The sequence below is a fragment of the Camelina sativa genome, chromosome 6, assembly GCF_030686135.1.
Source record: "Camelina sativa cultivar CO46 ecotype springtype chromosome 6, ASM3068613v1".
In the NCBI taxonomy this organism is placed as follows: domain Eukaryota; kingdom Viridiplantae; phylum Streptophyta; class Magnoliopsida; order Brassicales; family Brassicaceae; genus Camelina; species Camelina sativa.
In genome coordinates, this window is record NC_141885.1 from 23,747,627 (window position 1) to 23,773,404 (window position 25,778).

A 25,778-nucleotide genomic window follows, 5' to 3' on the forward strand; every position below is an offset into this window, starting at 1 on the left:
AGTGAAGACGACGAATAAAATGGAACTGGATGATGTATTTTGTCAACAGAGGAGCCACTATATTGGTGTTTATGCAACCTGGAGAACCAACTCCACTTTTTCTCACATCATTGAATTATCTCACTTGTACTATTTTACACACTTCTCTGATGAGTTTTAGTTACAAACTTACAATCAACAAAAATCTCCACCTCGCTGTAACTGGAGGACTTGAAGCTAGGAGGCTCCTTGGAAAGGCATTTTCAAGGTATCGAAAATAGCATTCTGTGAGAATGTCTTCCTGAATCTCTCCAGCAATTCTCCTCCATCATTTGCCTGAGCTGCTGCATCAGCCGCTTCCTTTGCCATTCCAATACGTGCATAAGCCTGGGAGATGGCACAAAACACAAAACTCACACTAAAGGGTTTGATAGATTTTACAAATCTTGAATTGTACATGTTTTATATGCAGGACAGACCTCGCCTCTTTCCACAAGATCTGACAATTTGGGGATGTATTTTAGAGCTTCCGCTTTCTCATCAGCATCAATGCATGCCTCCACAAATGGACGGAACCCTTCATTCATGATATATATGCCAGTTAAAACACGATATAGACCAAAAAATGACTTTGTCTACACGCTTAAGTCTTAGCATCAGTGCCTTAGATGATGCTGTGTAAAATTACCCATTGGTGGTCTCTTTTCCTTTGAAAACTTTTCAAGTGCTGCCCAGTCTTTGATTGTAGCCAGAGCAAATGCTTTAAGAAAGTACCATCTTTTATCACTGACCTGAAAATTCAAACGGTATTGTGGTGAAGATGGTGATCTTACAGTCATCTATTGCACAACAGGGAAAAAAAAATCCTTATAGACCTTGAATTCTGTCTTCACTTTTATTGCAGCACGATTATTACCAAGGACAATACATGTGCGTATAGTATCATTGATGCTTGAATCAACAAAAATAGCCTGCTTCGTACTAACTTCTAGCTCATGCTGTATCCTGAAATACGTAACCAAAAAAAGACAATGAGATGAAGAGCAAAGAGAACATTGAAAACAAAGTTTCCAGTACAGCGAGGCTGCTTAGAAACAAAAAGAGCATATTGGCTTGCAACGATTACTTCAAGAGTTTTGCATGCTCCTCAGCAGCTTTAGACTCAAAAGTGTGTTCCTTTGTCTGAGAGAAAAGGTTTCTAGCTTTTTCTATTAACTTTATGCGTGGACCGTACAGAGGAGATCCTTTGCTAGCCATTGGGTTTTTCCCCATATCCCATGATTCTTTCCACAAAAGAAAAGCTACCTCCTGAAATAACAACAATATCAAGATTAACACAAACTTATTTGATGGTCATTAACTGTTTACAGGAGAAAACATTTAACAAACTGGTCCAACTTAGCTTCTGAACTAAGAGAATAAATCAATGAAAAACTTGATAACGAAATCGTACATGAATCTGGCCCGTAGATAAGAAGAAATCCTTCAGAAATTCATGTTTATGACACCTACAACGGGAAAATTCCATAACACCATTAGATACTTACAAAATAATACTGATTACAACTGCTTCGTTAAACCAAGTTTTGAAAAATGCAGTTTCAATTAATCAAGCATGCTAGATAGAAGATTTTCATACCGTGCATAAGCTACAAATAAATCACGTGCCAAAACTCTGCCTTGGATCATCGCAAAGAATTCCAAAGGAGGCCTCTGATAACCCCACAGATAAAAAACCAGTTAGTTCGTGTTGGTTAGAAAATCATACAGAATTCTTATAGTTAAAAGTATACATTTCACTAATAAATCAGTCAGAGACCTTTTGCCATATATGAAAGATAACCAGATAAATCAGGTCGGTATCACCACTCTCAGTTGCTTTCACTAAAGCAGTGTCTTCCTCCCCAATACTTAATAAAAGAGGAACCTGGGATTACATTAAATGATCACGAAACATGAATATCTCCTACTTCTGCATTAGGAATCCGAATGGGGAGGTGGACATCTTAGATAGGCAAACCTGTTTTGTGGAGCGTGGTTCATGTTCAACTAGCATTGCAGCTAACTTTCGACGGCCACAGTTATCAGCATGAGTGGCCACTGCAGCATAAGATATTCCTCTGCATAGTTGGAGCTGAAATTCAATGACATAAATCCTTAGAAGTCCATTAGTTCCTCCATCTCCCTATATATATCTTGCAAAGACTAATCAAAACTAGTATTTGAACCTTATCAAGTAAAACTTCAAGAAGATGAGCATCTGGAGTTGATGGTGAAGCAGTTATCTTTGCACATGCCCAATGCATTATCACCACTTCCTATATAACGCCAAAAACAGAAAATCATAAGGACCCTAAGGCTTGTACAATATTGGAGATAAAGGATGTCACAGGGGAAAATAGAATATCTTCTGACTCACTTTATTCATATCTAGGTACTCAGATATCCGCAGAGCAAGGAGGTGGTGATTAGAATTAATAAGGCGACTAATCAAAACCACTGGTGTCAATAACTGCACGCCAAATAAATTTAATGAGGAAAGGGTAGCTGCAAATGTTTCTTTCACGAGACAAACATATAAATTGCAAAAACCTTGTACTGCCGAATGCTAAGAGGTATGCCAATATCAGGATCGCGAACAGCATTTAGAACCCGCAAAGTTCTACAAGTCTCTTGGACACGCTCACGCTGGAAATTGCTGTTGAAGCTCACCGAGTGTTAGTCTAAGAAATTACATCACTGAAAGTCAATTTTTTACGACTAACCTGCAAAAAGCTTGTCCATAGCTTGCCGCTCGTAACAGAGCCCTCTGACGAGTTACATCAAATTCATGGCCAGCAGCATCAATACAGGATTCAACAGCCTCAGACAGTGATGAACGAATTAATCTCAAATTTTCATCTGCCTGACAGAAGAAGAGCAAATCAACTTCATCAGCCAGATCTAGGAATAGTAAATACAAACTCTTCTTCTCAACTCATTCCATTTCTCTGTAAGAACACCATATTCATTCTAAACCTAAAAATATTATCCTGACAATACAACATTAGCAACAGCATCAAGAACTGAGACACAAAAAACTTGACTATGAAGGAATCACATCATAATGTATAACATCTGCTACAGAGAACCATTAAGATGCCTATGCTTCTTCTTTTTATATGTCTACAGTAGCAAACCTACCTTAGCACTTCGCCTGTCAAAGTGATCCAAAGCATCATATAGCAAAGCTGCAGGTGATGTGCTTCCAATCCTAAAGATTGACTCAGTAGAATCAGGTACTCTTTGCAGAAATTCAAGGCTCGTGTTAGATAATATTCTCACTCCATCGCATTCTGGGATAAGAATTACAGGTTCATCATAGAAATAGTGAACAGGATCTCCCAAAGGACCCACCATCGTTAAATCCTCATCCCAATAGAGTAGCACAGTATCCATTCCACACCATGCCATTTGCTGTGGAGGAAGAGCTGACTAGAGAAATATACGATTAAAAGACATAGTCAAGTCACCATACTACAAAACGACCACCACTTTCCATTATAAGAAAGAACCAAGCATCTCAAGAGGCAATGATGCATACCTCACAACTGTAGTCAATAGCAATTTGTTTTGTTTCCATCTCAACAACAACAATCCGGCCATCATGAGTGAAGAGTGTTAGAAATTTTCCATTAGGTGATACAATCATCTTCTGGACCGGTCCAATCAAATTCACATAATCATCATTCTGCACATCAGAGTCGTTAACATTAGGCTCATCAACCCTAAAAGTTTGGACACTGTCCTCCTCGACACCGAAAATTTCATCGCCAACTGCTACCAACACCTCAACAGTCCCAGACATCGTGTACTTAGGTTCCCTCACAGCCAAGCAAGTCGGCTGAAGCATATCGTCTTCTGTTAACCCCGGCACATCAGGCAACTTAGAAGGCTTCATGGTATCGAAATCAGAGATACAGAACAACTGCCCTCCTTCTGTCAAGCAGACAACACCATTTCCCCAAAAGACACACTCCACCACATTCTGCTCATCGCACTCCTTTCCCATTGACATATTAGGCTCAATGAGCTCAGCGTGGATGTTGTAACGATAAATAGTACCATCTTGGACAATACAAATCAGTGTCTGATCATCAGACCAGGACATTCCAATCAAACGTCCCCCGGGATGCTTCCAGATCGTCTCAGAGTGAAGTAGACCTGCTGAGTTAAAGATGCGGAGCTTTCTAAGAGCAGATTCAGCATATAGTTGAACAATCTTGGAGTCATCTCGAATGACTGCAATTGGACCACCAAAGGAGGCACAAGCCACTTTGTTGCGACTCAAATCTACATGTTTCCATTTCATTTGGTATATTTCAGGCTTCCTATAATATCGATCATAGAGAAGCTGCCACTCCGCAGCAACAGACACGTTCGTCATCTTGTTCCCTCAGGAACAGGGGAGTAATCAAAACAACCTGGGTCATTAAAAAGATTTGAGTTTTTCAATTCCAAAATTCTATAAAGGTAAAGGCTTTACAATCAAAGTTCATCAATTTATAAGAAAACTTACTTTTAGTAATCGGAATCAACGTTTGGTCTAACAGTAGAATCGAACAAGGGTCGACGACGGATTTGTCGACGGAGTTTTGAGAAAGAGAGATCGGAGCTCAGAGCCTAGAACGAACAAAACAAACAAGCCACGATCCTTTTTTATTCTTTTTAGGGGCAGCATCGTCTTTTCATCTTATAAATTAGCTTTTTAAAAATACATTTTTATTCTTTTTTTAATAATAAATACTATATTTTTCGTGTTTTATAAATTTACTAAATATTGTGCTTTAAATATTTTTTTTAATGTGAAATAAATGGTTACAAAAAAAAATACAATAATACTTAAGTTTAATTAAGATTCACATAATGTATGTTAAGGGTAAAACAAATTCCAATTTTTTTTTTCTCATAACAATAACCATGATGAAGTCAACGGAATTCTCAAGTAAGAAATAATGATACAATTCAACGAAGCAAATCATAATGGTTTCTACCACTGTAAAGAAGCCTAACAACATTCTTGTTCGTCTTTCCTTTTCCCCAGCCTCCTCGAAACTCAGCTCCATACTCTTGGATCGGTATAAAACCTGACGCATACCCTCCTCTACCGTGCTGGATAAACAAATCCAAAAATATAACTCAAAGACCTGACTACGATCGAGACCTGACTTACTAGAACGAAAGAAACACCAATCCTTGTCTACTTTTAAAGACTCATAACTCAAAAGGGATTATTATTACCTCATGCTCGGGTATGTAGACGATGATTGGCTGTTTACACAGCTTGGAAAGAACCTGTTGAAAGCAAACACATTGACATTATTAGATCGTCTCTCTATGATGACAATTTTTGAGTTTACACAATGGGTGTGTGTTAGGAACTCACTAGTAGCTCAGACTCCCCTCCCCAAAAATCATGTCTTCCAATACGCTGGCAATAGCTGTGAAGTTAAGTGTTTAATGTGATAAGAGAAACATAGTCATTTAGCTGAAAAAAATGGGAAAAAAGTGAATGGATACTCACCGTTTCAGAGACTCATCAACAGCAATAGCCACTAAAGCTTCTTTGTACTTCTCCCTTTCCTTGGGATCATTGCATATAACCTCTTTCACAGCCATTCGTAACTCATCTGTGTAAATCAAATGCAAGTTTCTTGCCATAAAGACACATGATGAACAAGATATAGCATTCTCAACAATCAATAGACAACAGAACCCACAAAAGGAAAACATTTTCCCACCTAAAAGGCTAACAACAGACTGAAAGAACTCTACTTTTGATTTCTTAAACTCAGTAACCTCAAGACAGCTCAATCTCTTAGTTCTCAAAAAACACACAACAAACATCAAAGCAAGGCTATATGATAAAATATATATAGTCACCTGCATCATCCCTCTCTCGCGTGGGGTTAAGAGTAACACCTTTGTTAAAGGCCATCCCTTTCACCTAATTTACATTGAAAACATCACAACATTTCTTCAGGAAACCTCAGTAAAAGAACACAGAGAATCAGAGAAAGCAAAAGACTACAATACCAATGCTCGAAACAGACATCGTCCATCCCCTTTAACTCTATCCACAGCGTACTGCTCAACTTTTTTCTTTGCAGGAGACTGATTCCTAGACATGAATATCGCAGATTAGCGTTAAAGTGTTTTCAAGAAAGACTCAAATTTTTTTTTAATTCAATGGTTTAAGAGCTGATTTAAACCTACCTGGAAGAACCGATTCTGGCGAAGAACACATAGCTATTGCCCTTAGTGACACTCAAGAACGAAGCAGGGAGTGAAGACTGCGAAGTGGAGGAAATTGAATCTGAAACAGAAGCAGTAGGGGAAGAAACAAGCTCGAACCGAGCGAACCCATTTCTCAGCTGCTCAAGAATGTTATCTGCAATAATAAAAATCCCAAATTGATGATTGCAGTTGATGATTAAACGAGAAGAAAGCAAAATGGGATGATGAAAAGGAATGAAGTAATTACTGTTGGAAGGTTTGAGCTCCATGGAATCTCTTGCAAGGGAGATAAGGGGAATTCGAATTTGGGACTTGAAGTCCCTTGAAGAAGGGAAGAAGGGAAGAAGAGCAAAGGTGTAGGCATTTCAAATCGTATCCGATACATAAGATAATAACTCATAACGAACACAAATCCGTTGTAGTCTAGCTGGTCAGGATACTCGGCTCTCACCCGAGAGACCCGGGTTCGAGTCCCGGCAACGGAGTTTTTTTTTTGTTTTTTGTTTTTAAGCCGGCTGATTAATTTAACTAAGGAAAAATAGTCCAATAAACGTCACCGCTACATAACCTAACCCCACCAAATCCACCGGAACATATCCAAAACTTTAATAGTTTTTGTTTATTTGAAGTGATAGGTATCAAATCTCACACGTAGGAGGAGCCACGTGGGCACGTGCGAGAGAGCAAGGTCTAAAACTTTATGGTTTAACGACCAACCGGAAAATTCTGGCAATTGGCAACAAAAGACAGAACCCAAGCTGAAGCTGTGTGTTTATTTCCCAATCTGCATAAGAAATATCGAAAACACTTCCACACAAAATCCACGCGCTCTCTTCACGCTCACTCACTCGCATAACACTTGTTTTGTTCCTTCCTACCTTCAATTTTTTTTTTTCAGATACTACGATCTCTTCGATGCTTCTTTCCTTATTCATTCCCTTTTGAGTCTGCCCACCTTCTTCGCCTCGGATCTTTGATTTTTCTTCGTGTTTTGAGGTAAAGTTTGATTCTTTGAGCTGGGTTTTGTTTAGTCATTGATGGGTTTGAGTCTTTTTTGGAATTTGATATTTGCTTGACGCAAAATAATCAATTGAACGAATCTGACCCATATGATTTAATCTCTCGTGGATTTAGTAGTGATCGATTGATTTATTCTCTAATTTAGTCTTTGGTTTTGGTTATTTTAGAGGATTGGGATCTGTTTGGAGTGGATCCATTCAAGTAGTAATTCGAAGAAATCAACCTCAGCTATCGAGGCACAAAAACAAAAAAAAAATGGCTTCAATGTCTCATTCATCACTAGCATTAGGCGGAGCTTCTTCTGCTTCTGCTTCGGATTACTTGCGTAGTTCGACCAAGGGTGTTAATGGGGTACCATTGAAAACCCTAGGAAGAGCAGTGTTTACTACCACCAGAAGAAAGAGCTTGGCTGTGACAGCTCGGCTCAAGAAAGGTAAGAAATTTGACCATCCATGGCCGGCGAATCCTGACCCTAATGTGAAAGGAGGAGTCTTGTCGTACCTGTCTGAGTTCAAACCTTTGGGAGATACTCAGAAGCCTGTCACTTTGGATTTCGAGAAGCCACTAGTCGAATTGGAGAAGAAGATTGTCGATGTATGAATGAGAATACTAATCATCGTAGTTTGATTGCTAATGTCAGTTGTCTGGAGTGTAGTTTTCACTAAACAGTTTTGGTCCTTGTGATTCAGGTGAGGAAGATGGCGAATGAAACTGGCTTGGACTTTACTGAGCAGATCATCACTTTGGAGAACAAGTATAGACAGGCACTGAAAGATCTTTACACACATCTCACTCCGATACAACGTGTGAACATTGCACGCCATCCCAACCGACCTACTTTCCTTGATCATATACATAACATCACTGACAAGGTCTGGTTTCTCAGTAATAAGGCTTTTTTTTTTTTGTCATGCATTGAGGATAAATTCTTGGTTTTTTTAATCCTTGGTACTCTCTGTTCTTGTTTCAGTTTATGGAGCTTCATGGAGACCGAGCAGGGTATGATGACCCTGCAATCGTAACGGGGATTGGAACCATTGATGGAAAGCGATATATGTTCATAGGTCACCAGAAAGGTAGAAACACCAAAGAAAATATAATGCGTAACTTTGGGATGCCTACTCCTCATGGGTATGTTTGCTTCACTAGGAACTTTCTGGTTTGTACTTCAAATAGATATATATTCAAAGTGAACAAGACTCTTATCAGAATTTCTGTAATGCCAACAACAGTTACAGGAAGGCACTACGGATGATGTATTACGCAGATCATCACGGTTTTCCCATCGTGACATTCATCGACACTCCTGGAGCCTATGCTGACCTTAAATCCGAGGAACTTGGACAGGTACAGGGCTTGTCTTTTAATGTTTAAACTTCGAAGTGTACTGGTTTATCTGCAGCATTACATTTTCTTTTGCTTTTCTGTATAATAGGGTGAAGCGATAGCCAACAATCTGAGGACAATGTTTGGCCTGAAAGTTCCAATTCTTTCTATTGTCATTGGGGAAGGTGGTTCTGGTGGGGCCCTAGCCATTGGCTGTGCTAATAAGATGTTGATGCTCGAAAATGCAGTTTTCTATGTTGCCAGGTAAAAATTTCCCACAATGTAGATATGATTATATAATATTTCTACGGATTGATTTATCAACATCTGTTGTTTTACCTTTCACAGTCCAGAGGCCTGTGCAGCGATCTTGTGGAAGACTTCCAAGGCTGCCCCTGAGGTCTGTTCACTGTTCTTCTACTCGATTAAGTGATCATGTAGAATCTAAAGTTACAACTGAAATCAAATTCTTGTACGCAGGCTGCTGAAAAGCTTAGAATTACTTCCAAGGAGCTGGTCAAGCTTAATGTAGCCGATGGAATCATTCCTGTAACTGATTCTACTCTTTATCTATTTATTTTTTTTGCCTCTTACACCACTTTTTGTCGCTTTGGATTAAGGTGTTACTCTCTTACATGTTGTACAGGAACCGCTTGGTGGGGCACATGCTGATCCTTCATGGACATCGCAGCAGATAAAGATTGCTATCAATGAAAATATGAATGTAAGGCATAGTTATTTGCCTCAACACTGAACGTGGATCAAAAAGGTCTTTAACTTTCGTGTTTTTTGTAGGAATTCGGGAAAATGAGTGGGGAGGAGCTGCTGAAGCACAGGATGGCTAAGTACCGAAAGATTGGAGTGTTCATAGAGGGTGAAGAAATAGAGCCGAGTAGGAAAATCAACATGAAGAAGAGGGAAGCCGTGTTTTCAGACAGCCGGAAGCTGCAGGGTGAGGTTGACAATCTGAAGGAGCAGATTATGAAAGCCAAGGAAACGTCTTCAGAGGAAGAGCCTTCGAGTGAAGTTCTTAATGAGATGATTGAGAAACTCAAATCAGAGATAGATGACGAGTACACTGAAGCTGCAAGAGCAGTAGGTTTGGAGGAGAGGCTAACGGCAATGCGAGAAGAGTTCTCGAAAGCGAGTGCAGAGGAGCATCTTATGCACCCGGTTCTAATTGAGAAAATCGAGAAGCTTAAGGAAGAGTTCAATACCCGTTTGACTGACGCGCCTAACTATGATAGCCTAAAATCTAAGCTGAACATGCTGAGGGACTTTTCAAGAGCCAAGGCAGCATCAGAAGCTACTTCAATGAGAAAGGAGATCAATAAGCGGTTCCAGGAAGCAGTTAACCGCCCTGAAATTAGAGAAAAAGTTGAGGCAATCAAAGCTGAGGTCGCGAGCTCAGGAGCTTCATCTTTTGAAGAGTTACCAGATGAACTAAAAGAAAAAGTTATGAAGACGAAAGGGGAGGTTGAAGCAGAGATGGCTGGTGTGTTAAAGTCAATGGGTCTGGAACTGGAAGCTGTGAAACCAAATCTGAAGGATGTGGCTGAGCAGCAGACCTTTGCCCCATCCGAAAACCTTCAAGAAAAGTATGAAAAGCTGAACCAAGAAATCAACGAGAAGATTGCGGAGGTGGTGAGGACACCACAGATCAAGAGCATGGTGGAGTTGCTGAAAGTGGAAACCGCAAAGGCGAGCCAAACGCCTGGTGTCACCGAGGCAAGTCAGAAGATTGAAGCACTTGAGCAACAGATAAAGCAGAAGATTGCAGAGACTCTGAGTATGTCAGGACTTCAGGAAAAGCAAGAGGAGCTTGAGAAGGAGCTCGCAGCTGCACGTGAACTAGCTGCAGAGGAATCAGACGGGAGTGTGAAAGAAGATGATGACGACGACGAAGATAGTTCAGAATCTGGAAAGTCAGAGATCATTAACCCCAGCTTCGCCTGAAGCACAGAACAAGACATTGTTTGTAAGTCAGAAATCTTTCTATTTTCATTCACAAAAACACAACCAATACTAACTAACACAAAGAAAACAAACTCGCAGGATCTTGAAGCTCTTTCGATTTCTCTGGTAAAGAGGCTGTATCCTCCACACAATCTGAAGCAAAGAGAAAACATATAAACGCTTAGTGGAGAAACAGCAACTACAAAAGACTTGCCTTCTCTAGTTTTAGCTACTAGAAACATGATTTCTGGATTGGATCAAGCGTTAGCTGTTGACTTTTTTGTCTTTTGATTCATTTCTGTATTTGTTATGTCTTTTTGTTTCGTTAGAACACTTAGTTTTGTCTTTCTAAGTCTCACATGACGTACGTAACGCTTTCACCCCCTCTTGTGCTCAAACCTTTTGATATTTATAGATTTGTCTAAATAATAAACAGTTTTTTTTTTTTTTTCACTGTTGAAGAATCTAAACCAAATTACTGAACATTTTGGAACAAATTCACTATATAAAGTTGAGACATAAACATGACATATCGTATTTTCAGTACACAAAAGGAATAACAGCTTTTCGAGTCTTGGGATACTCGTCCTTGAACTTGTCACTATACCACTTGTGACTCGCACGTGCGCGCGGGATCAAATTGGAACAAGTGTACAGAAAAAAACCAATACCGGCCCAAGACCAAGTCATGACAGCCCAGCCCAACCATTCGACGACTTCTCCAAAGTAATTCGGGCAGCTTACAAGCTCGAACCATCCTCCTCTCGGTATCACATAGCCTCCACGGTTCTCTTTCTTCAATCGTACCAAAGTCCGGTCTGACGTGATGTTAATCCACATACCGGCTACAAAAACCACCAAACCAATAATAAACCGCCACCAGAACCACAGTCCGTCTTCGTAGTCGTCCTTGTAGTGAGAAACCCACCTCGCCTGTTTAAATTGAAATGTTCCGGTTTAGTTTGATTCTTTGCATCTAATTTTATTAACCAGAAAAATCGAACCAAACCGAAATAAGCTGGACAGTAGACTCGTACCTGGATATAAGCGTTGAGGAGATTAAAGGTGAAAGCCATGGCGGCGATACTGATCGGAAAACCACTTTTTCCAGAGGAGGAGCTGCGGAGGAGACGAAGAGGGTAAAGGATGGTGCGGTGGAAGTAATGGATGAGATAAGGAGAGATTAAGATGAGAGACTTATGATTGAGAGCGTGACGACCAAAGGGGAAGACAAGGAGCGTTAGCCACAAGGTCGGGCTCTCCATGAGGAACCAAGCAATCGGCGGAGATACCGACGGACCCCATCCGGTACGGTTGTGTTTGCCGTAAGGAGCTTGGAGGAATTTGAGAGCGACGGCGGTCGGTGGACCGGAGAAAATTAGGGTGAGGAGACAGTAGCGGAAGAAGGTTTGATCGGCGATCTCTTCCATTTTTTTCTTTTGGGGGAGTTTTCGAATTGGGGAAAAGATCAGATCTCTCCGTCTCCGGGGTAGAGAGTTCAAATACGAAGATAGGGTGAGTGATGAACGAAAAGTCAAAAAAAAAAAAAAAAAAATGGATTTAATATTTTTGTTTCCTTTTTCGGTGAGTAGATTTTTTACTGTAAATTGACAAAAAGGGATCTATGAAAAATGAATATTTAACAAATAGCCAAAATATTTGGGGGTGAATCTCTCTTTACAAATGTTAAATTTGGTGAAAATGTGCCAGCATTAAAATGTTTAGCAAACTCGTGCTTATGCTTTTTAATTTCATAAATGTTTAGCAAATGTGATAGTATATAGTATTAATAGGATTTTTTTTTTTTTTTTTTCTTTTTTGTGGGGTTGTAGTAAAAAAGACTAAATATAATATCTCAAAAAATTGTGGGTTTACAAATATTAAAATTTGACCGAAAAAAATATAAAATTTGACCACAAAATGTGATTTGGCAATTGTGGATTCGACACGTATTGTTTCTTCCGACATCGGGGATAAAGATAATGAACCATGCATTGAGCTACAACAATTTGACCAAGACTTGAATTTATAGCTCAGCTGACGTTTGAGATTACGAAATAATTACAGGTATCCTAATTAAAGATCTAATCGTGTTAAAAAATAGGAGCGCTCTTTTTTGGATCTAGAAGACTCGTTCTCCGGTTGCAAAAACGATCCAGAACACAGTGGTTGCAAAGTAAAGAACCGCCGTCAACGTCAAAAACGCCTGAAAAGACCCGAGCCATTGCACGAAATATCCCGTCCCTATTGTACTTACGATCGCAGCGAACGTGCCCACACAATTCGAAATACCTGTCTCAGCACATACAGCCCTAACTTTTTCAGCAAGAAATAACGAAAAAACAATTCTAGAAAGAAAAAAAGATCCACCATATGTTGACATTTACCGTGTAGGAAACCAGCATATTGTGGTGCAATGTCCTGTTTCCGCAAATAGAAACCAAAACAATGTTGTGAGATTCAAGATTATCCCAAAAATGGTTAGGTTAGTGATCAAATCAATCCCAAAATGGTTAGTTTAGTGATCAAGTCAATCTTGGAATAAAATGGTTTATATATAAGGTTTTATAATTAACGTACTTGCATATTGAGGAGAAACCCAGCTTGGCTAAAGGAACTCAAGCTTAATGCAATGGTCATGAAAACCGCTGCACAAGTAGGCGTCTTTGCGTAGTTGAGGCAGAGCAAAGACAATCCAGGACCCATAAATCCTATAGACTGTACAATTCAAAGCCAAGACTTTCCTTTAGAATAATGTGAGAAAATAAAATCTTACATTTTTGGCTTTTGTTAACTTCAGTATTGCATTTTTTTATAATCACCTGCATAACCTTCCGGACAAAGGTTACAGAGTGACCAGTTCTGATCATGAAGTCTGACGCTGCACCTGCATAGTAACTTGTGACCGCCATTGCCGCCCATGGAACAGCGCTGAACCAAGCCGCTTGCTTCAAATTCACATTAAACACCTGTGGATCGAACAACATAAAACATCATCATCTTTTCATTTCTTATCTAAATCAAAACAAGAAATAATCCCTAGCTATATACTTACGGTTTGGAAGTAAACAGGCATCCATGAGAGAAGAACAAAGTATCCCTGTCAACAACAACTAACGGAAACCGTGTGAGAGTTTATGAAAAAGAAGATAAGACATTACTCTTACAAAAGGATACTATCAAACTCAAACTCACCCAGTTATTAGTCACATTAGCGATAATGATCGCCCAAGTGGGCATTTTCGAGAAAAGTAGTCGCACAGGTGGGTCTGGATTTGTCGGCGGGTCAACCGGTTTTCCAGCCTGGATAAGGCTGAGTTCTGACCCGGTTATGAATCGACTGTCTTGAGGGTTGTTTGTAACGCCGCTTGACCAACTTGACGTCCACAATAGACCTAAGGATGCAAAAAGAATGAATGGACCAGAGATCCCTATAGATGATAACAAGAGTGGCGCCAGCAGAAGTCCCGCCACGTTTCCCATGTGAAACCCGGCCATCGATATACCAACCGCACTCGCTCGTTCATCGGTAGGGAACCACCTGAAACAGTACACGTTTACGTTACACATATAAGTTAGGTTTGTGATTGTTTTCAAACCCCATTTTCTACGTATGCGGTTTACATAGTTAAGAAGTAGTAAAACGTTTTGAGTTATTCAGAAAGTATGTTCTTGAATGTAAGGACTCACCTTGAGAGAATTGTGGTCATAGAGGGCAATGCAACGCCTTGAGCGAGGCCAAAGAAGGTTCGGACACACAATAACGCTAAGGTCGAGTGTGTAGCTGCCCAAGGAGTGAGTATAGTGGCTAAGGACCATAATGCCACTCCCCAAGCCAATACTCTTTTGCCTCCATACCGATCCACTAGTGCTCCTCCGATAACCGATGAAAAAATGTAACCCCATAGGAAGGAGGACTGCAAAATCAAAAAGTGTTTCAATCCATAGCACGTAATTAAGAAACCATTGTGTATGCCAAACAATGTTAAAGTGGTGCTAATCCAAGAAGGATATCATATATTTATTATAATATACATATATTGGTGATAAAAACTTTGTGGGTGACATCGCCCCACACATACAAACGTTTGTTTTATGCATTATTACTACACCTACTTTGTTTCTCACATAGTTAGAATTTTAATATTTCAAAATGACCCACATGTTTATTAAAATTTCTAAACATATTTGGAAGTCATAATTATAAGTAAACCATATATAATGATCTTATATGAAACTTATATGATCCACACGACTTTTAGATTTGTAAAAACTTTAGTATATCAGTCTATATATTCATATATTTTGGAACACATAATTTGCATCTTTCATTTGAGTAAACTCATGTGAGTCCATTTTGTTAACATTATTTCTGTTTTTTATTGGGCAAATTTTGTTATAATTAATAGAAAATACCAATATAGCGTGTTGGTCAAACCAGGAATTTAGAAGAAAATAATTATCTATAGTAATTGAGGACTCAAATTGGATCCTCTATAATGGAATTGAATAATTCCAAAATGTGAGGGATTGGATTTTTGTGACTGGCTTTGAAGCCACACAAAACCTCTGAAAAAAAACAAAATAAAGGACAATTAACGCGACCCACACCATAAACAGATTGGGTGATATCAGTGATTCACATTCACGCTAACGTCAAAAGCCATCTCCACCGCTTGAAACAACGCACCAACCTTTTTTCCTCAACAACTACTCCATCTTTTTCTAATTTATATCAAATATTATTATTTTTTTTTAATCACCCGATGTTTCAGTAAGTGTTTAACAAGTTTATAGATACAATTACGGAATTTACAAACGTTTGAAATCCGTAATAAACTGTATGTTTTAGCTAAAATCTTGAAATCTTCGTTTTCGTTATCTTGTTTAAAGTTGATTACTCCAAGGCCAAGATACGCGGATCAAGAATGTAATCTAGAGTTAATGAAAACATTATTAGGGGATTTAGAAAGTACCTGAACTACCCCTAAGAAAGAACTCGACCAAGCAAGCTTCTCGGCAAGTGGAACCACCGCAACGGACATAACAACTCGGTCAGCGTTACACAGACACATCATGCACGCCATCAGTATCACTACTTTAATCCTTTCCGGCATCATCGGTATCGCGTCCGTCTCTCCTCCTCCGATCGTTACTCCCTCCGCCGCGCATCTTTCCGGCGATTGGTTTCTTTTTTTCTTCGCCGCCGCAACCACCGCCTCGCCTCTTCTTTTCCCTTTTACTTGCCACGCGGAACGTATATTATCGCGTTGAGTATGATTTTTTCGGGCTTCGAACCCGACCGGCACAAGGGCTTTCTTGCTTAAGATTGGATTCCGGCGGAAACTTAATAAACATGACGAATGCTGCAAAGGTATTACCAACGATGTTACCGCCATTAAATTACTTAAGAAAAGATTAAATTTTCATATTAGTAAAGGTTTAGGAGTGGTTAGAGGAACGAGAGAGAGAGAGAGAGAGAGAGAGAGAGAGAGGACGATGCTGTCATGAAAGAAACGTTTGAAAGTCTTTTGTACTGACTGGCGTGGTGTGTTTGGTGGTGAAGGCTACTTTACTCAATGTTAAAAAAATACTAGTTTATGCTGCGTCCTCTTACGTGGTGACACGTCATGTGTTTCATATGACAAAGTGCCTCTACCACGTCAACAAGACTACGGACTACCGAGTTATTAATTAACGGAGCTTCCGTTATAATCAACCTTAACAATTCCAATTTGTATTGGGTTTATATAAGTGAAAATATGTCCGCATAAGTCAATACAATCGCTGTCTACGTGAAAAAGGTCACCACATAAGTCAACGAGCTATTCACCAAATGTCTAAATCTACTGTGAAGAGGTAAAAACAAAAGTATTAGTTTGGACAGCATAGTGATTAGTGTGATGTGTGAATAGAACTATTGCTAACTATTTGGTACAGTATTTGTAATGGTCTATAATGGTAAAGAGAAAGCCCAATTTATTTGAAAGCGCAATTTATTCAAAGCCCAAAAAGGGGAAAAAAAACAATTTTTCCCTACACATCACGTCCAAATTGTATCGTTACTATTTATTTTTAATTTTTTTTGTTTCATTTTAATAACTAAAAGTTTCTTCAAAACATTTAATATCGTTACCACTTACCACTACATTATAATCGCAATCACATTATTTGCTTCAACTATTTTGTAATATCATTACTATGCAATGTATGAATGGCTTACAACTTTCGTTATTATCTCAAATACCAAAAAAAAAGTTGCTAAAGTTATTTTGAATTAAGAATATTTCGTCCAAAATCAGTTTACAATGGTTCCTTTTATAACATATTTGGTATAGCTTACAAAGACGTTGTAGTCGTATTCATACAATCACACATGATGTCATGTGATGTGCATAGATCATATAAAATATAAATGATTCCCAATTAAGTATATGAATAGATTCCTAATAGTTTGTAGTGAGATCATGAGATGCCTAAACGGCTATAAATTATAACTCCAAATCTATAAAACTTTCATAATTTGGGTCTATACATAGTTTTAAAATCATCAAAAGTGAGGCTGAAATATTCAAAGTGTTAATGCATCCTACGAGTGGTTCATAACATGGCAGGGGTCATGTTACCTCAACATGTTTTAAATTCCTTCCTAAATAAATAAAAGATTCCAAACTCCATTAAAACTCCTACGATAGCTAAAAAAGAAAAAGAAAAGAGAAACATAATATTTCACAAATATAAAAGCAACTTCTAAGTACATCTTAAAGGAAGAGTGAACCTATATTTTTTTTAATATGAAAACCTACGAGGAGATGAATGACTTCAAGTCATTGACTTATTATTATTACTTCATGTGCTAAGTGAGTAAATAGGCCGAAGATAAGCCTAATGGAGAGACACATGTGTGCTGAGGGAGAAAAAAAGTAAACGGGTTTACACGAGTCTGGTTAAACTCGTGACTCACCGAGGGGACTCTCTTCAATCTTCATCACTCCCCCTCGTGCGCCGTCGGTGCTCTCTCTATCCCACGCCCTTCTTCATATTCTCAATTATTACTTTCCGATGTTAAAATTTAAATCGTAAAGTATTTGGTTATTCATTTTTTTATAGGATAATACTATTCACGTGTGTGAATTTAATAGAATTCTAACGATTTAACGAAGGTATGTGATTGTGCATGAAGACATGAGAAAAAGTTTCACTATACGATATACACGAGTATAATTAAAGATTAACAAAACTTATTTAACATGCATTATTTGATGTGTTCTCAAAAGACAAAAGGTAGAGAAAACAAAAAGAGCAATAGAACAAGAAAAAGCTAAAACAAAATTGAAAGTGGAAAGGTAGAAAATATAAAAGAGAAAGACAGAAAGAAAGCGAAATGTGATTATAAAGTGAACAAGTAATGGCAGAAACATCCTCGAGCTCTAAATATTACCTGTCTTTGCATTCGCCCCCCCCCCCCCCCCCCCTTAAAAGTATAAAAAACATAAGTATAAAAACTATTCATGTTTTTTTTCCCAAAACATATTATTAAGTTATCGATCGGTTCCACGTAAAAAAGAAGAACTTACAAATATAGTATCTTATAGTGTCATTTAATAACCAAAATTACGAGTATTCATAAAAAGCACATACAAACAACAAACTAACCCATATGATATTTGTTGCACTCAAATTCACTGTTCTATACATGACCCATATATATGTGCATACATGACGCTACCCATACAAGAGATGAATAGGATCCGAAGAACATGGAGTTACAATCTCGTCAACGTACTTCAGCACAACGCACTTTAACGCTTACAAATGAGGATCTATTTCTATAGAACGACGAATCTAAGAAAGAACAGTAGCCAAAACACACACAAAAAAAAACTAGAATTTAAGAGATAACGAGAATAAAGCCGTAATAAGGGATTAGTTTCACTTTGGCCTTGGCCATTCGGTATTATTATCACATTTAAACTCGAATAAATTAAAACGTTTTAGTAAGTACAAAAACAGTCAAACAAATAATGATGATTCATGAGCTTTGATTCCAGCTAGCTTAAAATTCTAAAATAATAAAATAACAAGAGAGTGTGAAAACTCAAAATTTTTGAGTAGACAGACAAAAATGGCTTGTCCCTTCAAGATCGTAGGAAAAAAAAAACAAAGATTGTTCTTATTATATACTTACTTCTTAGGTAGTGATAGTAGAAGTAAATTTAGGGGCGTAACAGTCATTTAACAAGCGAGAGCCCCTAGACTTGCCTTGTTCTGTCTGCAGCAGTAGTAGTAGTGTTGTTGTTAGAGTACGACTCACTCACTGCTAAAAAAGTTTTACAACGGAACTAGCGAATAAGCTATTTTTCAAAGTGACCCCTAATGTTTTCTCTTTATTCTAATTTCACTCCCTTTTCTTTTATAAACTCCATAATTTTCCCTGTTTGTTTTCTCTTTCCTCTGTCACTATCCGTTGCGAACCCAAACGGCTCTCTCACTCGATCGACATTTTTCTCCTTCTCTCTGAAGCTCTTCTCTCTCTCTCTCTTTACGAATCCCGATATGAGCCACGGGTGGTTATGGTTATGAATAATCCTGCAAACAACAACAACAACAACTCAGTTGCAGCATCTGTGTCATCAGCCTTAGCCTTAGCTCTAGCTCCGCCGCCACATCCGCCGCAGCCACACCGTCCTTCCACTTCTTGTGATCGCCACCCCGATGAGCGTTTCACTGGATTCTGCCCTTCTTGTCTCTTCGACCGTCTCTCTGGTCTAGACATCACAACCGGGAAGAGCACCGCCGTCTCCGTCGCGTCTTCTTCAAGGAAACCGCCGTCGTCTTCCGCCGCTCTTAAAGCAATCTTCAAACCCTCCTCCTCCTCCGGGTCGTTGTTCCAGGAACTTCGGAGGACGAAATCGTTCTCGGCGACAAAGGCCGAAGCTTTAACCTTTGAGCCACATAGAAGATCTTGTGATGTTAGGGTTAGGAACACTCTTTGGTCTCTGTTTCACGAAGAGGAGCATAATAATTCTCAAACCAGAGAGGGTATATTAAGTGAGATTGATCTCGAAAACGCCAATTCCGTATTAAAGTCGCCTCTTTTCGAGGAGGAAACTGAAATTGAAATCGTAAAGGACATTCATGAGCATTTAGGTTGTTTAGGTTACATTTTGCATCAATTTTGTTATCTCAGATGATGGAGTAGAGATGTACAAAGAAAGTGTATTTTGGAGCCAAATAAGTCAATAATTAGCAATATAATGGAAGACACACATTTGGATGCACACAAGATGATTGATGATTCGGAACCAGTTTGCAGTCCCTCAAAGATCGACTCGTATGAAGATCTTTCTTTGGGATTTAGCTCCAGAGTTCTTCATCTAAGTTATTGAAAATTGAGTAAGCTTTGCAATGGAGGTGATTTCAGGCCATTAAGATGTGCGTGTAAAGAGTTATATCTGTTTGAGTGAACGTATATACAGCCAGAGTGAAGACAGGAGCCACACGCGGCCAAGAGCAGCGGCCAAACGGTGGCCGAGTGAAGACCAGCGGCCATCCCAATCGGTCAAGAGCTGGCCGATGGAGTTCAGTAAGAGGAAGATCGTCTACAGCAGCGGCCAATCTCAATCGGCCAAGCCATGACCGTTGGAGCCACGTGACCTCATCAATCGGCCAAGCCATGGCGGATGGAGCTCAAGAAGAGAAAACACCGTTTACACCAGCGGCCACAACCATCGGCCAAAGTGTGTCCGGCCATCCCAATCGGCCATCTCAAACGGTCAAAGCATGGCCGTGTGAGACCATCACCACACTTGTTTTAGTTTTGATCCGGGTTTGACCCGGTTTGAACTAGGTTGACCCGGCTCCCTTTTATTTTGCTATAAATACTCTAAACCTATTAAGGAGAGACTTATCTCGTATCTCTTATTTTTGGTTTATCTTTTGTTTATCTCTTGTTTAGCAGTCACTTAGGATTCTTAAGCTTATTTACTCTTGGTTTGTTGAATGATTGAGTACTTCTAAGTTTTTTAATAGCAATTTCTCTTTCAAATCTCTTAATCTATAATCTCTTATTATGATTTCACAAAGATCAAACTATTTCCTTTGTGTGATCATGATGATGAGTGAGTAGATCATTAGAACTTTGGGTTAGATAGATTAGGGAGATATATAATTGATCTTTGATGTCTAGAGCCTTATTTTATGTGTTTCCTATCTTGTTTAGTGTTAATAATGCTGGAAAGCCTTGATCAAGCTTGAATCTAGACATTATGATTTCCATTGCCCATAAGGTGTTTGATGAAATTCCTGAACCAAACTATTCAATGGCTTTGCACTCCTAGCCAATGGAAATTGATGATTAGGGTGCTTAGTGGTATTAAGACTTGTTCTTAATGCATGCTTTGTGATTGTCTTTGGAAAAAGTTGATTATCACTTGATTAGTATAAGAATCTCTACCATGGAAATAGATTGATTTGCATTAGTGTTCTTAGCCATAAGATTGTTCTTGATTGTTGCCTGGATATCTAGGATTGGTTAGCTATCTCCCAAGTCAATTACCTTGCCCAAGGTTCACTTGTTTAATCTTGATTCAAAGTTTGTTATTAGTTGTGTTTTGTTTCTTTTCTTTAATTTGTTTGTTAGTTAAGATTGTTACAACAAAACCAATTCTTTTTAAGAATAGATTAAACAACTTTGTGTATTCTTAGTGAGTTGATTAATGGAGATTGTGGATTGATAATTTAATTGACTGAAATATACTACATCAAATAAGAAGAAGAAGAAGAGATTGAAGAAGAAGAGAAGATTGAGAAAGTGAAGGACTTTGAAATGGAGTTTAATCCACAGACGACTAAGAAGCCAAACAGAGACTTCAAAGAGATTGCTGGGAGTTTCTGGTCAGCGGCGTCAGTGTTTAGCAAGAAACTGCAGAAATGGAGACAAAAGCAGAAGCTTAAGAAGCATAGAGCCGGCAATCTCGGAGCTGGATCCGCCGCGTTACCGGTAGAGAAGTCAATTGGGGGACAGCTTAGAGATACACAGTCTGAAATTGCTGAGTATGGTTACGGGAGGAGATCGTGTGACACAGATCCAAGATTCTCAATTGACGCCGGAAGATTCTCAATTGACGCCGGTAGAGTTTCGGTGGATGACCCTCGTTACTCGTTTGATGAGCCGCGTGCTTCTTGGGATGGGTATATGATCGGGAGAACAGGTGCTCCGCCGCGAATGACTTCGATGTTGTCTGTAGTTGAAGATTCTCCGGTGAGGAATCATGTTCTCCGGTCAGATACTCACATTCCGGTGGAAAAGCCTCCACCTTCTCCACCACTACTGGTACCAGGACCTGTGATGGATGAGATTGTTCCTGGTGGATCTGCACAGACACGAGAGTACTACTTAGACTCATCTTCAAGACGGAGGAAGAGTCTTGACCGTTGTAGCTCCACCAGGAAGTTATCAGCCTCTGTTGTGGCTGAGATCAATGAAATGAAACTGTCAAAAGAGTCGATTTCACATTCGCATTCGCATTCACATTCAGTGAGAGATGATTGCTCTGTTGAGAACACTGAGATGGGTGTCCGAGAAAATGTAGGGACTACTATGGAATGCAACAAGAAGGGGACGAAGAAACCTCGATGGAGTTGGAACTTATTCGGGCTGCTTCATCGAAAAAACGGGAACAAATTCGAAGAAGAAGAAGGAAGAAGCGGTGTGGATCGAACGTTTTCAGGGTCGTGGAATGTAGAATCAAGAAAAGGGTTTGATCCGAAGATGATTAGGAGCAATAGTAGTGTGAGTTGGAGAAGTTCTGGTACCAATGGAGGAGGGTTTCAAAGGAGTAGTGTGGATGGATGTGTTAGTGGGAAGAAGAAGGTTAGTAAGATTGAGAATGGAATGCTCAAGCTTTACTTGACGCCGAGTAAAGGAAGGCGGCGAGGAAGCAGCAATTCGACAACTAACCGGCCTGTTCCGGCTTCTCAACCTTTTGGTAGTAGAAATGTTATGAACTTTTACTGACAACATTGTAATGGACTCTCGAGTCATTTTTTTTTAGATTGGTAATTGGGAATAAGTTTGGTAGTGAAGTTGAATTTGACAACAACATGTTCAAGTATTCTTCATTTGCTCAGTCTTATAACTTTTAGTTCAATGTTAATCAATCTTCTTTGGTAATGGGATGTATACAGAATTTTGGATTGATTACATTTTTCTCTTTTTTCTTGCTCTTAGTACAATAATATTTGAGAAAATGGAAAAAGCAATGACATGTGAGAGATTTGATATATATAAATACAATAGTTAAATTAGGAGTAACTCATGGACAAAAGAAGGTTCGGTGTTGAATTAGCTTGAAGACAACATCTAGATTCTTGAAGAATATGATCATCCGAAATTTTCGCAAAACGTTTCATTTAAATAATTTGTTTATTATACCTTTTATATCTGGTTTACCTTCACTGAACATATTTTAAATTTGAAATCAAAAGTCAAAAAGCGACAATTCTTTCTCCTTTCAAGAAAAGATTAAAGAAAAAGGCTTTATCAATAATTTGGTAGACGAAGCAAAACAAAAAAGGTTGTAAATCTACTGTTTTCAAATCATATATACAACTAAAAAATGCATTCCTATTTGTTGGGGTTATTAATCTCTAAGTTTTTTTGTCAAAGCTCTATCGACAACAGAAACAAAAGATAAAGTCTTGGGTCCGTGGAACATGTTAAGGAGACAAGAAAGTAAAATGTTAAGGAGACAAGAAGAGCCCGTGGGAGCAGCAGGATGAGTCCAAAATTGTTTTGAGGGTCATAGTGCAAAAAATATCTTTCTTAGGGTTATTATGTTAAGAAAACATAATTAAAACCTCAAGCGACAAAAGAAACAAAGAGCAGTCTGCAAATCACCAAGTCCAAATGGATGAGAAAAGTGAGAGATGATTACCCCTGTTGGTTAATCTTAAATCGTTTCCTTTGTCCATAAAATCTAGAGATGGTAAACATTTGTGAAGAATCTACATATAGAGGCCCAGCTTAATCGTTTAGCTCTAAAGGCTCATATGTCTTTTTAGTTAGTCCATCTCACACTAACAACGTAACAAATTAAATGCAAAGGGTCAACGATAATTTATAGGGTGATTGAAGTTGTTGTTCAAGTACTATGGGCTCCAAGCTGATGAGAAATACAATTATCAGAAGAATTTAAATTGTTACGTTGTTGTCTTTTGGACTTTAGTGTTCTCTAAAAAGGAAATGTTACTTTCAAAGATTGTTGAGAAAATGACAATAACAAATTAACTACAAATTAGAGAGGTGATTGACACTTTACCCATTTTTAACCATGACCGTTCAGCAAAGCATCAGTCTAGTTTAAGTTGTTTAACTGAGACATCTCCCGTACGGCAAACATACTAATGACCAATTTGACCAAGAAAATGTATAAAACTTGTTTATTTCGTGCCTGACCGAAACGGTGTCGTCCAAGTTGACACGCATTTTGTATATAGCCTTAGCTTTGAAACAAACCCAAGAAAGAGGCTGTCTTTGTTGGGGTCATTGTTTACAACGACATGAAAGCCATTTCTCAACTTATTCTACTCTCTTAGTTTCTAAGCAATTATAATCTCCACCTCACTTCACACAGCTTCTACGACACTTTTAAGTTTTAACAATACGTATGTGGCCATCGAATCCACTATCCAAATACCAAAATAAACAACTAATTTATCTATACCATAATATTTTTATTTTAACGATAAGTCGATAAATATATATGCTATTTACTTGAACCGGCAGTTTTTTTTTTTTGCTGGCTAAATATCAACTATTAAATAACCATTGTTCTTACATTAGATAGATCACATGGTACTGGTGAGTTGTCCAGTAAGGACGGTCTTTATAAACCTCCACAAGAAAGAGGTTGAAGGTTTGCAGTGCCTTCTATTATTGTCTCTTAATTATCAGTGAATGATCAGAATTCAGCCACGTGGGCGAGACTTATTTGATTTTTGAAAAACTTATTATTCGTACTCTGAAGCCAATGTGGTTAGCAGCCACTGTCCCGACCTTTTCTGTCGCTCCTTCCTTTGAAAGGAGCTTTTCGCCGTTATAAACTCAACTCTTTTTCCGGCTTTACCAATTAGAACAGTTTAGACCTTACCTTGGAATTGTTTTTTTTCCTACACAATCTGAATCCACATTACTTTTTATCCAATTAGATAATTATAGAACAAAATTATGGATCATAAGTGGAACAAAAGAAAAAAATTCTCTCGCTATTCTATCCGGCGCTTTTTTGTGTAAACACAAATTTTACTTCATAAAACTGATGGATCATCATCCGTATATTCTAGAGACTCATTCATATGATATATACGGGTTAATAGTATTTTGTAAAGAAAAAAAACATCATATACTTTAATTAAACAAAAATCAAAGTACTTTAAATCAAAAGGGTTATAAAAAAACATATACACGGTAAACCGAATATATTTATAAGCTTTTTTTTTTTTATCCCTTCTTTAATTTGGTTTGATCTGGGTTAGACGAGTTCGATTTTCCTATGTTAATACTCATATAGAGTGAAGCAGAAGGAGAATTATGTATTATGTATACCTGAAGGAATTGAGATGTATGATCTTAAAATGGACAATTTGACCATCTATCGAATTAATGTCAAAAGGTTTTAATTTGTGGTCGTTTTAAATACTACTTCGAGTTCAGACGTATACGTCTCACCAAAATAAAAACACATTCTCGATCTGAAAGTTTATCTCTTTTTACAATCCCAAACTTGGCGTTTGACAACACTTTAAGTCTACATTATCCCATTAAGCATACATAATAAAAGGTCATCATCTTTCGATCTCATGAATGTATAATAAGACAAATCAAGTCTAAGATTTTAATATCGTAATTTGATATGTATGTAATCTATGATGAATATTTGATGCACTACATATTATTAGATCAGATAAACATGCTTTTGTGCAACCATATCAGATAAACATTAGTTAACTAAATAAATACTTTGCTAGCTGATATCAATGATACCGTACGTTTATCTAACCTTTCGTTCGTATATCGAAGGGAACATGACTTGACTTCTTCTGTTTGAACTGACTCGATCCCTCAACCATCTCCACTCTCCAAGGTTAGATAGAGTTAGTGATAACAAACTGAAGTGAGGATTTAAGCAGTTTAACTGCTCCATATATATATGATCACA

At 38.3% G+C, this 25,778-nt stretch overlaps 6 protein-coding genes and 1 non-coding gene across 9 annotated transcripts; 3 read left to right on the top strand and 4 right to left on the bottom strand.

The window, feature by feature from the left end:
- Positions 1 to 37: 37 nt before the first annotated feature.
- LOC104792595 (protein VACUOLELESS1) lies at positions 38 to 4,697 on the bottom strand. The gene is made up of 16 exons (XM_010518782.3): positions 4,538 to 4,697; positions 3,563 to 4,442; positions 3,163 to 3,453; positions 2,745 to 2,884; positions 2,572 to 2,677; positions 2,399 to 2,491; positions 2,208 to 2,297; positions 2,000 to 2,113; positions 1,799 to 1,906; positions 1,619 to 1,692; positions 1,433 to 1,487; positions 1,106 to 1,287; positions 855 to 984; positions 668 to 770; positions 459 to 556; positions 38 to 366 (listed from the first exon to the last, which is right to left on the bottom strand). The coding sequence occupies exons 2-16, from the start codon at positions 4,403 to 4,405 to the stop codon at positions 217 to 219; spliced, it is 2,577 nt and encodes an 858-aa protein (XP_010517084.2). The 5' UTR covers positions 4,406 to 4,442; positions 4,538 to 4,697; the 3' UTR covers positions 38 to 216.
- Positions 4,698 to 4,836: 139 nt separating this feature from the next.
- On the bottom strand, positions 4,837 to 6,655 carry LOC104792597 (OVARIAN TUMOR DOMAIN-containing deubiquitinating enzyme 3). 2 transcript variants are annotated; one of them, XR_015559824.1, is made up of 8 exons: positions 6,503 to 6,655; positions 6,235 to 6,409; positions 6,055 to 6,139; positions 5,902 to 5,965; positions 5,543 to 5,648; positions 5,405 to 5,449; positions 5,260 to 5,313; positions 4,837 to 5,130 (listed from the first exon to the last, which is right to left on the bottom strand). XR_015559824.1 is itself a non-coding variant. In XM_010518784.2 (8 exons), exons 1-8 carry the CDS (start codon positions 6,522 to 6,524, stop codon positions 4,984 to 4,986), a joined length of 708 nt encoding a protein of 235 aa, XP_010517086.1. In that variant the 5' UTR covers positions 6,525 to 6,655; the 3' UTR covers positions 4,837 to 4,983. The 2 variants fall into 2 exon arrangements, 1 of the variants encoding a protein (XP_010517086.1); XM_010518784.2 differs by having other exon boundaries at positions 5,405 to 5,459.
- A 12-nt stretch (positions 6,656 to 6,667) lies between these two features.
- TRNAE-CUC (transfer RNA glutamic acid (anticodon CUC)) lies at positions 6,668 to 6,740 on the top strand. Its single transcript has one exon. It is a non-coding gene; the product is annotated as a tRNA-Glu (tRNA).
- A 70-nt stretch (positions 6,741 to 6,810) lies between these two features.
- Positions 6,811 to 10,990, top strand: LOC104792599 (acetyl-coenzyme A carboxylase carboxyl transferase subunit alpha, chloroplastic). Its single transcript, XM_010518786.2, has 11 exons — positions 6,811 to 7,251; positions 7,443 to 7,869; positions 7,965 to 8,147; positions 8,246 to 8,406; positions 8,508 to 8,622; positions 8,711 to 8,865; positions 8,950 to 9,001; positions 9,082 to 9,150; positions 9,248 to 9,325; positions 9,397 to 10,579; positions 10,657 to 10,990. Exons 2-10 carry the CDS (start codon positions 7,531 to 7,533, stop codon positions 10,555 to 10,557), a joined length of 2,313 nt encoding a protein of 770 aa, XP_010517088.1. The 5' UTR covers positions 6,811 to 7,251; positions 7,443 to 7,530; the 3' UTR covers positions 10,558 to 10,579; positions 10,657 to 10,990.
- Positions 10,991 to 11,042: 52 nt separating this feature from the next.
- On the bottom strand, positions 11,043 to 12,315 carry LOC104792598 (steroid 5-alpha-reductase DET2). Its single transcript, XM_010518785.3, has 2 exons — positions 11,595 to 12,315; positions 11,043 to 11,490 (listed from the first exon to the last, which is right to left on the bottom strand). The coding sequence occupies exons 1-2, from the start codon at positions 11,985 to 11,987 to the stop codon at positions 11,098 to 11,100; spliced, it is 786 nt and encodes a 261-aa protein (XP_010517087.1). The 5' UTR covers positions 11,988 to 12,315; the 3' UTR covers positions 11,043 to 11,097.
- A 128-nt stretch (positions 12,316 to 12,443) lies between these two features.
- Positions 12,444 to 16,280, bottom strand: LOC104792601 (putative anion transporter 3, chloroplastic). 2 transcript variants are annotated; one of them, XR_015559823.1, is made up of 8 exons: positions 15,534 to 16,219; positions 14,248 to 14,474; positions 13,753 to 14,098; positions 13,613 to 13,670; positions 13,380 to 13,526; positions 13,138 to 13,275; positions 12,945 to 12,978; positions 12,444 to 12,849 (listed from the first exon to the last, which is right to left on the bottom strand). XR_015559823.1 is itself a non-coding variant. In XM_010518787.3 (8 exons), exons 1-8 carry the CDS (start codon positions 15,954 to 15,956, stop codon positions 12,680 to 12,682), a joined length of 1,530 nt encoding a protein of 509 aa, XP_010517089.1. In that variant the 5' UTR covers positions 15,957 to 16,280; the 3' UTR covers positions 12,444 to 12,679. The 2 variants fall into 2 exon arrangements, 1 of the variants encoding a protein (XP_010517089.1); XM_010518787.3 differs by having other exon boundaries at positions 13,613 to 13,657; positions 15,534 to 16,280.
- A 2,626-nt stretch (positions 16,281 to 18,906) lies between these two features.
- Positions 18,907 to 22,732, top strand: LOC104792602 (protein OCTOPUS-like). The gene is made up of 3 exons (XM_087454569.1): positions 18,907 to 19,699; positions 19,760 to 19,824; positions 21,327 to 22,732. Exons 1-3 carry the CDS (start codon positions 19,131 to 19,133, stop codon positions 22,574 to 22,576), a joined length of 1,884 nt encoding a protein of 627 aa, XP_087310695.1. The 5' UTR covers positions 18,907 to 19,130; the 3' UTR covers positions 22,577 to 22,732.
- The last annotated feature ends 3,046 nt before the right edge of the window (positions 22,733 to 25,778 follow it).